Raw genomic sequence first — 11,741 nt, forward strand, 5'->3', positions numbered from 1 at the left:
CCCCTCCCCCTCCTCCTCCGACCCTCCCTCCCCGAAGGCCTCCATGAAGGACGCCACAGGCTCCTCCGCCTCGTCACACTGCTTTGGCACCGAGGCGCGAGGCGCTGCGGCGGGCGCCGCGGCGAGCCGACGGGCGTTTCCCGCCATGAAGGCGTCCAGAGGATCCTCCTCCTCCTCCTCCTCCTCCTGCTGCTGCTGCTGCGGCGGCGGCGGCGGCTGCTGCTGCCGCTGCGCGGCGGCCGGTGCCGAGCCAGCACCGCCGCCGAGCTGACGCATGTACGCGTCGAGCGGGTCGTCGTCGTCCACTGCGCCTGCACGGGCCGCCTTGGCGGGTGGCTCGTCCTCCTCGTCGAAGTACTTCTCGTCATCCTCATCCGAATTGTCTCCTCCTCTGCCCGAGCGCTTGCGACTACCGCGCGCGGCTGGTGGATGCCAGGTGTAAGCTTCACCTTTGGAGGCGGTGTCAGTGGACTCGCCGCGCACAAAGCTGCTGCCACCGAAACCGGAGCCGAGGCCGGCGCGCGACGAGCTGCCGAGGCCAGCGCGCCGCATCGGCGCGGCAAAATTACAGAATGCACTGCTCCGTGCCGCTCGCTCGCCGCTGCGCGGGACATGGGCGCCGATGCGGCTCGCGCTCTCTCGGCCTGCCTCCGCCTCGCGGCTCGCTGAGCACGCCGTGGGTCCGCCTGCCTGGTGCAGCGCTGCCCGCTCGTTGCGCTGCACAAAGCTGCGAGAAGCAGGGGGCCCTCCTGAGCTGGAGCATTGTGCAGCGCGGCTGCGAGAGCTCGACGGCGCCTGTGCTGTGGTGTGAGAGCCTGATGGGTGGCAACCTCCTGCTGCATCGACATGCGCAGTAGACTGCTCTCCGGTCCGGTGCCGAGGCATGCGGGTTGGCGAATGGCGCCAGCTTCTCAACGCTGTCCTCGGCGTCGTGCAACATGTCGCAATACTTCTGCGGCGATGAATGGCGCGCGGCGCGCCGGGTGCGTCGTGCCGCGCGTGGAGTGGGACATTTTAGCGACCGGGTAAGCTGAAACATGAAACGTGGGAGACTGGGTAAACTGGTTTCACGGAATCGGAAATCGCGCTAAGCAGGAAAATATCGTTGGCCGGGTAATCTGCGAGGCGAATCTCAAAAATTCCAAAATCGAAAATGTTGTTGTTTGTTAAAATGTGTGCACGTGGGTACCCCGATTTTGTTTTCTTTTTGTCAAGTGTGCCCAGAAATAACAAACCAGGTGCAGGTCTCGAGGCCCGACGCTAAATATCAAGCTCGACGTCGGCACCGCCCGTGCAAAATGCGCCTGCGGGCGCGGGGTCGGACCCTCCCAGATCACAGAGATCACGCACACCGGACACCCTCCTAGCAGACACGGGGCGGCAACCCCATCCGAAGCGACCCTCGTCGCGGTCGGACGGTGGGGGAATTCGCATGGGCTGATATGCTCGCTCGACAAAATGCCGCGCAGCAGCCCGATATCGCACGCCGAGGCCTCACGCCGTGACCCGCGACGCACTCGCGCGCCTCTCCTTGCCACTGAGCCCGCTCGCCGCCGCCGCCCTACGCCGCCTCCGCCCCCTCGGACCCATCCCCCATCGCCTCCTCGTCCATTTGGTGCTCCGCCTCCTCCTCGCCCGCTTGTCGGAGCGACTCGTCCGCGGTCATGATTTCTTCAAACGAGACCTGGCCGTCCTGGTCGAGGTCGTACGTCTCGAAAAACTCCTCAATCTCCTCCTCCTCGGGCGCGTCCGCCATTTGCTGCACCTCCTCGCGCGTGATGAAGCCGTCGGCCGGGTTGACGTCGATCGCGGCAAACTCCTCCCGCGCATCCTCAATCTCCTCCTCGCTGTGCGGCGGCACGTCGTCGGGATCCTCCTCCTCGTCGACGGTGGGCGCGCACGCTATCGGCGACGCGAGGGCCGCCAGCAGAGCTATTAAGAGGAGCTTGCGGAGGGACAACATGGTCCAGCCGAGAGAGGGAAGGGGACCTGTTCAGAGGGCGCGTCAGAGAGCGCGTCAGCCCTCGCACGTTCTTTTCTATGCAGATTTTCTTCTTTTTAGGTAAGCGGTTAGTGGTAATGAATTTGGAGTGGTCATGCCACATGCGGGGTCGATTGAGTCCTTGCTTTCCTCTCCGCCCTCCACCCTCCAGAGAACCCTACGGCCTCACCTCGCCACGGTGATGCCCTGAAAAGATCGTGCGGTCGTCAAGCTGCAGAACATGTGCATGCCAGCGCCTATGACGCTCAAGGAGTGAGGCGCGGAGCGCCGCGCGCGGAGCGCGCCCCCAAGAAAATTTTGAGGGTTGTGGAGGGCTAGATTCGATTTCTATGTTTAACACACCAGTGAGGGAGGGCGAGACGATCGAGGGGTCCCGTACCATGCGGAATCGACCCTATCCAGTGCTCAAGTGCTCAAGAGTTTGACTCTCGGCCCACCCACAGGCCCAATTTCAAGTGGCGGCGCCGCTCCGCACCTACCCAGCGGCGCGCTCCGCGCGTGCTCTGCGGCAGTGCTACTGCATCTTCCGCTGGGTCATCCCGGAGTCACCCCCCGCCCACCCCCACGGCCTGCGGAGCGCGTCGCGCGTTTCTTTTTCTTGAAATTATTTTTTCGCTCTTGTGACCGCAACTTGATTGAGCCGCGCGCCCGACCCGATCCCCAACTCAAAGAAAGAAAGAAAAACAGACAACCCAAGGGAGGGATGGGAAAGAAAGAAAGAAAGAAAACGGGAAACCCAAGGGAGGGATGGGAGGACGGCACGCCGCCACCACACAGGGATTTTAAGGAGGGATGGGAGGACGGCACGCCGCCACCACCCGGGGATTTTATTTGGAGCATGTGGTGGTGATCAGAGTGGTCTGACCGTGTGGAATGGTCCTGGTCTCGGCCCTCTGTAGTCTCGTGAGGCGTCCCTCTTCCCTCTTCTGCAGAGGGATGGTCATCTGAACCCGAAGATCGGTGCCCAGCAAGTGTGAGTGGTGAGCCGCGTGCACGGCTCTGCGGTATTGCTGACCGCAGGTGAGGCTGTAAAGCCATCCTCAGTCCGAGGCTGACATATATGTAGAAGGTATTCAGAGTACGAAGGTGTGGTGTCACACCGGTGGAAGAATGGCCCCAGTTGCACCGAGTTGTGGTGTCACAACAGTAGAGAGGTCGACTGTCTCGCGGCGCGGCGGCCCCACGAAAGCAGTCGGGAGACTATTACGTGCCAATATTTGGGCGCCTATTCGGCGCCCGACGGAGGTGCCAATATTAGGGATCTAGGTGGCGAGACGTGCCACTGCACAGGGTGTGGGAATATAGGGATATAGGTAGACTATTCATCACTGTGGGGGGGAGAGAGAGTGATAATAGGGGTGTTGAGGTGGGGCTGGTGGAGGTGATTCTCCGGGTCAGTCTGGAGGTCATTCTCCACCACCTCCTGCGACAGAGCACTTGGAGTGCAGTTATTAACCTCACTCACATCCAGGGCCGGGGAGCTAAGAAGCGCACCCAGCGAGCCGGATGATCGGTATCGGGTTACGGGCTAGAGAGCCCTAGCCCCGGGGGTGCGCGTTCGCAGGGAAAGGGCCTTAAAGTAAACACGGGTCTCCGAGGGTTAGTCCGCGCTCCAGGTTTCCCCTAGCAGCGGAGCGCCCCCTCTACTCGGAGCTAATAAACACCAGACACGCACACGACGTACATCCCCAACTCAGACAGCCGCACGGAGCTTTGTCGGTCTTTTTCTCGCGATGTCCACCCCGCCGGCGCCGCTCGCGCCGCTCGCGCCGCACCACCGACGGTTACCCCAGCTGCTGCCCAAGCAGGTCGAGGCCTTGGCTGGGCAGCGCGTCATCGCTGTCTCGGCGGGGAACGTCCACAGTCTCGCCCTCACCGCCGACGGTGCCGTCTGGAGTTGGGGCAATGGAGAGGAAGGCCAGCTGGGCCACGGCGACGAGGAAGGCCAGCTGCTGCCCAAGAAGGTCGAGGCCTTGGCTGGGCGGCGCGTCGTTGCTGTGTCGGCTGGAGGCTACCACAGCCTCGCCCTCACCGCCGACGGCGCTGTCTGGAGCTGGGGCGATGGAGGGCACGGCATGTTGGGCCACGGCGACGAGGAGGACCAGCTGCTGCCCAAGCAGGTCGAGGCCTTGGCCCGGCAGCGCGTAATCGCTGTGCTGGCGGGAGAAGACCACAACCTCACCCTCACCGCCGGTGCCGTCTTTACCTGGGGCAAAGGCGAGCGCGGGCCGGCTGCTGCCCAAGAAGATCGAGCGTGGGCGCCGGGGCAGTGAGCATGTGGGTGCGAGGGGCGCGTCCTGGCCATCGCAATGTGGGTGCAGTCACGGGACCAGTGGGCCAACCCTCCGGCCGCACCTGAAGCACCGGCGTTGTGGGGCCCGGCAGGCGAGGCCGTGGCGGGAGTCGAGACGTGCGTCTGCGAGACAGACGTCTTCGCCATCTTGGGGACTGGAGCGGCCGCACACTGCTCGGTACCCCCCCTGCACATCTAAAGTCATGGCCGACCCCCCCAGCAGCAGCGTTCTGCTGCTGGGGGGGTCGGGACCCCCCCCCCAGCAGCAGCGCTCTGCTGCTGGGGGGGTCGGGACCCCCCCCCTAGCAGCAGGGATGACTTTAGATGTGCAGGGGGGGTACCGAGCAATGTGCGGCCGCTCCTGCCGAGAGCATCTCGGATTCGAGTCGGCGCTCCGGTGACTCGGCGACGAGTGCCAACGACTCCTGTTGCTGCATGGCTGCGTCACGGTACATCTGACTGAGCGCGATTGGGCCGGGACCTTGCGACTGAGGCGGGATCGCCACGCCGTCGGTCTCGCCCAGGAGAGCGTCAAGCCACACGGGATCGGGGGTTGCTCATAGTTTCGTCGGAATTTAGGCGGCGTCCGCGGTGGATAGCTTAGTAGCGACTTGTGGTACTTGACGAGGCCCTACTTGATTAAGCCGCGCGCCCGATCGCCCCCAACTCAAGACCAGGGGCAGCAGGCTCACCGAGCAGGCGCCGTCTTCTTCTCCGCGCTGGGAGTTTGGGGTGTGTCGATGTCCATTACCCCGCCGCGCCGCTCGCGCCGCCTCGCCGCCCCCGCCTCCACCGCCGCTCCCTCGCCGAGCAAGCCGCCGCCCGCCCGCCTCCTCGACCTTCCCACGGAGCTCCTCGAGCGCGCCCTCTCTCGCTGCGAAAGCCCCGTCGACATCGCTCGCGTTGCGGCCGTCTCGCTGCTCTTCCACGCCTCGCTCGCGGTGGAGGCCATCCGCTTGTGGGCGCAAGAGCGCGGCTACGTGCTTCCGGCGCAGCCAGAGGGCGAGGGCTGCGCCGTGCGGTGGCTGTGCTTCGCTGCGCTGCTGTGCGAGTCCAACCCGCCGGCGAGGGCGGCGGGAGGCGATCGGCACAGCATCTTCATCGACGGCGAGGGGCGGCTCTCGTCGTGCGGGTCAGCGGCAACGGAGGGCGAGGAGGAGGAGGACGACGAGGAGGAGGAGTTTCCAGGCCTTCTCGGCCACGGCGAGGGCGTGGCGCGGCTCAACACACCGACCCGCCTCCCGTCGGCGCTGGGCGGCGAGCGCGCCGTGAGCGTGTCGGTTGGAGCCGGGCACAGCCTCGCCCTAACCGTCGGCGGCGCCGCCTGGAGCTGGGGCTTTGGTGGATGGAGTGGCCGGTTGGGCCACGGCGGCCAGCAGCCCCAGTGGCAGCCGAAGAAGATCGAGGCCTTTGCGGGGCGGCGCGTTGTTGCTGTGTCGGCTGGAGAGAGCCACAGCCTCGCCATCACCGCCGACGGCGCGCTCTGGAGCTGGGGCAATGACTACCCTGGCCAGCTAGGCCACGGCGACCAGCAGGACCAGTGGCTGCCCAAGAAGATTGAGGCGTTGGCTGACCAGCGCGTCGTCGCTGTCTCGGCTGGAGGCATGCACAGCCTCGCCCTCACCGCCGACGGAGCTGTGTGGAGCTGGGGCGAAGGAAACTTTGGCCAGCTGGGCCACGGCGACCCGCAGGAGCAGCTGCTGCCCAAGCAGGTCGAGGCCTTGGCTGGGCAGCGCGTCATCGCTGTCTCGGCTGGATATCGCCACAGCCTCGCCATCACCGCCGACAACGCTGTCTGGAGCTGGGGCGCAGGATTCTTTGGCCAGCCGGGCCACGGCGGCCAGCAGCGCGAGCTGCTGCCCAAGAAGGTTGAGGCCTTGGCGGGGCGGCGCGTCGTCGCTGTCTCGGCAGCGTACAGCCACAGCCTCGCCCTCACCGCCGACGGAGCCGTCTGGAGCTGGGGCTCGGGAAGCTTAGGCCGGCTGGGCCACGGCGACGACGAGGAGCAGCTGCTGCCCAAGCAGGTCGAGGCCTTGGCTGGGCAGCGCGCCGTCGCTGTGTCCGCGGGACGCGATCACAGCATCGCCCTCACCGCCGGTGCCGTCTTTACTTGGGGCAAAGGCAAGCGCGGCTGCCTTGGCCACGGAGAGGACCGGTCGAACCAGGTGCTGCCCAAGAAGATCGAGGCGTGGGCGCCGGGGCGGTGAGCAGGAGGGTGTGGGTGCGGGGGGCGCATTACCCGCCTGAGGCTGAGCCAAGTGTTGTTTCGTTCGTGGTGGATGGGCCCACATATTGGCACTCTTTGAGCGGCGCGTGGCGCGGTGGGGGCTCCTGTGCACACTCTGTCTTGGTGTGGAGGTGCGAGGGTTGCCCCCGCCCCTCAAAGCGCCCCCACTTTGCGTGTGTAGAAGTTTACCTGATGAGACCCCGGCTCTCTCTCGTCTCTGGACTCTGTGCCGCGCTGTGTGCCCCTTCTTGTCTCTCGCTACCTCTAATTATCACTGTCATTTGGAGATGGAGCCAGCCAACGCAAGGGGCCCGACTCGTCAACCACGGCCATATCGACTCGCTAATGTAAACACACGGCCTCGCTCCCCCGGCCTTGAGCAAGGGAATATGAAGAGTATCGCTGTGCCCAGCACGGACGCCGTCAAAAACAGGCCGGCTGTGGCGGAAGCCTCAGAGAGGACCTCCACCCAGCCCTTCCGGTGTCGTTGCGTGCAAGTGAAGAGACCGGAGCGGAGTGTGCTCGGAGGGCTCGTGTGCATACTTGCGCCTGCACAAGGCAAGCCGAACCCGCCGGATACGCACTGACCTACGGGGTCGCCCGGATTGAAGGCCATCTCACGGCCAGACATCGCAGTGTAGCCGGCGGGGCACGCGTCGCTCAGGTCGCACGTCGGAGCATACGTGCAGCAGGTGGGCGTGTTGTTGACGTGTATTCCGGGAATTGACCCCGGGCTGGCCGTCGGGACAACGGGGCTGAGGCAGCCAGCCGTCCTCGCTGGTCCAACCAGTGTCTGAACCGCAGACCCACGGCCGTCGCCGGACGCAGTCGAATCCGTGGACCATTTCCGCGGTCTTCCATTGGACATGCGACCACATCGCGAGAGGGTTACGCGGATTGCTCGCCTGGGAGCCGACCGGCAGCGGCCCCGGCCCCGGCCCCAAAGGGGTACGGTCTGGCTCCGGCGACGGCTCTGGCTCCGGCCAGTAACTCGCGTAGTCTGAGCTCCAGCAGGTATCAGCAGTGAGTTTCACCGCCAGTTATCTGCGCCTCCGTTCGTCGCTCTCGTACTTGATCGTCAGGCCGTGCTCTCACGTCCGCCGGAGCTACCTCGGCTATCGGCACCATTTTACAAGTTTGACCCAATGACCGCCGACATGGCAATGTCGCTCGGCGCTCGCTGGCTCCGTGGATGCTTGTGCTGCGGAGCAATCCAGGCGCACTTTGGCACCCGGCGGCAACGACTTGCGGCGTCAGCGTTCGAACGGTTGTGTTGATTTGCTCTTGCTCCGCGGTATCTAGCCGGCGCGCTCCGCGCGGGTGTCCAGCTAGCGCGCTCCGCCCGTATGTCCAGGTAGCACCAGCGCGCTCCGCGCGCACCATATCTCAGTGCCTATGCTTATAGCCACTAAAAGCTCGTTTCTGCAGCTTGGACGCCACGGTGATGCCCTGAAAAGATCGTGCGGTCGTCAACGGCGCAGCCGCCTCCCACGCGTTCGTCGCGGGGTCGTATCGCTCAAGCGAGCTGAGGGCCTCGTTCTCGTCGTTGCCGCCCATAACGTACAACTTGCCATTGAGTACCGCAGCTGCGAGGTTTGCGCGAGCCGCCGCCATCGGCGCCACCGCCTCCCAGGCATCCAGCGCCGGGTCGTACCGCTCCACCGACGCGAGCTGAGGCGGCCGTCGTCGTCGTTGTAGCCTCCCACAGCGTACAGCTTGCCGTCGAGCACAGCGACGCCGACAGCGCTCCTCGCCGCCATCATCGGCGCCACCGCCTTCCACGCGTTCGTCGCCGGGTCGTACCGCTCGACTGAGCTGAGGTCGCTGCCGTTGTAGCCGCCGTTAGCGTACAGCTTGCCGTCGAGCACCGCCATGGTGTGATACCCGCGCGCCTCCGCCATCGGCGCCACCGCCTCCCACGCGTCCGCCGCCGGGTCGTACCGCTCCACCGAGGTGAGGAAGCCACCGTCGTACCCACTCCCCCGCCCGCCAACAGCGTACAGCTTGCCGTCGAGCACCACCACGGCGTGATTCTCGTGTGGTGTCGCCATTGGCGCCACAGCCTCCCACGACTTCGTAGCCAAGTCGTACCGCTCCACCAGGTTGGAAGCTGCGCCTTCCGCCTCCTCGTTTTGGCCGCCCGCCGCGTAGAGCTTGCCATCGAGGACCGTCATGCGTTCAATCCGTGCCGTCGGCATCGGCGCCATCGCCCACGCGTTTGTTGAAGGGTCGTACCGCTCCAGCGAGTTGACAGTCCCACCCTCGCTGTCGTGGCCGCCGAACACGAGCAGGCGCGGCCTCTCGCGCTTCTTCAGCGTCTCCTTCCAGCCGCGGCGCCACGCGCGGCACGTCCCCTTGGCGGCGTGCTCCTTGGTCGGCAGCTCGGCGAGGATGTGCGGGGCGAGGTCCGGCGAGAGAGAGGAGTACCTCGGAGAGCACCCACTCGGGCTGCTCCACGAGCCGTGCGGCGTGCTCCTCCGCCACGCGCATTGCGGCGGCGCTCCAGAGGGGCGCCTGCGCCTCGATGAAGGCGACGAGCTGCGAGAGGCCACGGAGACAGGCGGGCGCCGATGCGGTGGGAGGCCATCGGCGGGGTCAGCAGAGTCTTGAGGAGCGATTTTCTTTTGGGGAAAAGGCGAATCTTCTTTTCTTTCCAGGCCGCTTCGTTCGTAGTGCCAGTGGTGCGGGTGATTCTTTCTGTGCTAAAATTCTTTCTGGTGTGGTGAGCCGGTGTGTGTGCCAGTCCGCGCCAGTCCGCGTCCTTGTCGTGCCAGTGTGCTGTGAGAGAGGCTTGTATTTTAAGAATGCGGGGGATAAAATTCTTTCAGTGCGCGCCAGTCCAGTTCCCAGTGTTGTGCGAGGAATTTTTTTCTAAAATCCTTTTCTTCGCGCGCGAATTCTTCTGAACCCGCCATGGGCCCCCGCAAGCGACGACGCTCTGGTGGCGACGCGTCCAGGCAAACGCGCCTGGCTGCCGCCCCGGCCGCCTCCGAGGCCGGGCCGCCAGCCGCGGACGCCGCCTACGTCGAGGTTGCCGTCTCGCCGCTGCAGCCGCTCGCCTTTCTCGGCTCGGCGGAGCTCCGCGTGGTGCAGGGCTCGCTCTGCGTCCTTGGCTCGCACTTGAGCGCCGACTCGGGCTGGTGTGCCGTGCACTCGCCCGCCGGAGGCTTGCCACTGGCGCTGCAGGCGCGTCGGGTAGATGTCGGGTAGATGTCCCACCGACACGGCGCGAGGCAGCCCGAGAGACCGACCCACCGCCGCGCCGAGAGACCGACCCGCCGCCCGCGCCCGCCGCAGACCCTCTCCTCGGTCTCTGCGAGCGCGACGGTGCATGTGCGTGCCATCGACCCGGCGCCCGAGCACCTCGCCGCCAGCAGTCCGGACGCACCCGCGGCTCCCGCCGACTGCAGCGAGTCTGCCGCTAGCGGCGAGGCGGCGGCAGACTCGGAGGCGGCAGAGCCGGGCGGCGGTGCGGCGGCTTGTGTGGCGGCGGAGGTGGCTGCAGCCGTGCTATACCCTGGTGCCGCACTCTCGCCTGTAGGGCCGCTGCCGGACCGGCCTCGCGCGCTGCTGGAATCGCTCGTCGAGGAGGAGGAGGGCGAGGAGGAGGAGTGCGAGGAGGGCGAGGAGGAGGGCGAGGAGGGCGAGGAGGAGGGCATGGGCGAAGAGGTGGAGGAGGCGGAGGAGTGGGCTGGCGAGGCGGACGGGGAGCGGGCGGCCGCAGCGGCGGCGGAGCAGGCGGACGGCCCCGGTGCGGCCAGCCTTGCCGAGCCGTCTCCCGCAGCTGCGGCTGCGCCTGGCGTCTCCGGCGAAGAGGCCGCACCCGCCACCGGCGCGGAGGCGTCAGCGCCGACGGCGGTGGCGGACGCGCTCTGCTCGTCTCTGCGCCTCCAGCTCCTCCCGCCCACCGCCGCCGGACGCGTGTGCCGGCTCGGCGCGCTCCTGCCATGCGGCTGGGAGGAGGGGGTCGAGGCCGCGCTGCGCCACGTCGGCGAGCGGTCGGCCGGCGGGCGAGGGGGAGGGCCGGCGGTGGTGGTGGTGGTGGGAGCGCGGAACAGCGGCAAGTCGAGCTTCCTCCGCCTCCTCGCCAACGCAGTCCTCGCCAACGCGGCGCTCCGGCGCCCCTCTGGCCCGCCCGCAGTGGGGCTGCTCGACTGCGACGTCGGGCAGCCAGAGCTCGGTGAGAGAGATGCGGCGAGAGATGCGCCGAGAGATCGGCACCGAGGTTGCCCGGACAGCCCTGAGCTGCTCGGCGGGAGCCCGCCGCACCCCCCTCCCCTCTCCCGCCTCCCCCTCCTCCGCTGCTCGTGCCGCTGCGCAGGCCCGGCCGGACTCCTCTCCCTCCGCACCCTGCACGAGCCTCTCCTCGGCCCTCCCCTCGCCCACCGCCGCGCGGCGCACGTCGCCGCCGACGCGGCCGTCTGCTTCGGCGCCGCGTCGCCCGCCGCCGACCCGCGCGCCTACGTCGCCGCCGCAGCCCACCTCGCGACGGTGCACGCGGCCGCCGCCGCCGCCGCCGCCGCCGCCCACGCCGCCGGCGAGGGCGGCGAGGGAGCGCCTCCTCTGCTGGTCAACACGTGCGGCTGGGTGCAGGGCCTCGGCGCGTGGCGCATCTCCCCATATCTCCCCATATCTCCCCATATCTCCCCATATATCCCCATATCTCCCCATATCTCGGCGCGTGGACCAACCCGCTGCGCCAGGCCTGCGGGTGGCGCGCCCCCTCAACCCGCACTCGCCCCGCCCCGCAGGCCTGCAGCTCCTCACCGACCTCGTCGCCACGCTGCGCCCGACGGCGCTGCTCGTCCTCGAGCGGGCCGACGGCGCGGCGCCCTTCCCGCTCGACCACTTGCTGCGCGGCTGGCGCGCCGAGGAGGCTACGGCCGCCGCCGCGCCGGCGCCGCCCCCCGCCGTGCTTCGCGTGCCTGCGCTCCAGCCGACCGACTGGCCTGCCCCGCCCGGGGGGGGGCGGGCGGAGCCGCCGCCGTCGGCGTCCGACGCGCGCGAGATGGTGCGCTCCCCTCCTCACCCGCGCAGCGCCGCCTCACCCCCGCCCGGCTCCGCCGAGGGACGCCCCTTCTTCTGACGAAGCCGCTCTCGACCCGGCAAAGGAGCGCAGCCCCTCATCCTGCCCGACTTCTGGGGGGTGCCGCTTTCGCCCAGGGCAGCCCCGACGCTAAATATTAGAGTACTCGCCCCCCCGCCGGACCTCCACGCCC

The 11,741-nt window shown here is 67.3% G+C and overlaps 1 protein-coding gene across 1 annotated transcript; it reads left to right on the plus strand.

The window, feature by feature from the left end:
- Window positions 1-9,435: 9,435 nt before the first annotated feature.
- EMIHUDRAFT_102797 (hypothetical protein) lies at window positions 9,436-11,608 on the plus strand (the record flags this gene model as incomplete). The annotated part of the gene is made up of 4 exons (XM_005769214.1): window positions 9,436-9,717; window positions 9,820-10,702; window positions 10,844-11,233; window positions 11,274-11,608. 4 exons carry the CDS (start codon window positions 9,436-9,438, stop codon window positions 11,606-11,608), a joined length of 1,890 nt encoding a protein of 629 aa, XP_005769271.1.
- Window positions 11,609-11,741: the final 133 nt, after the last annotated feature.

The sequence above is a fragment of the Emiliania huxleyi genome (genome assembly GCF_000372725.1).
Source record: "Emiliania huxleyi CCMP1516 unplaced genomic scaffold EMIHUscaffold_43, whole genome shotgun sequence".
Taxonomy (NCBI): domain Eukaryota; phylum Haptophyta; order Isochrysidales; family Noelaerhabdaceae; genus Emiliania; species Emiliania huxleyi.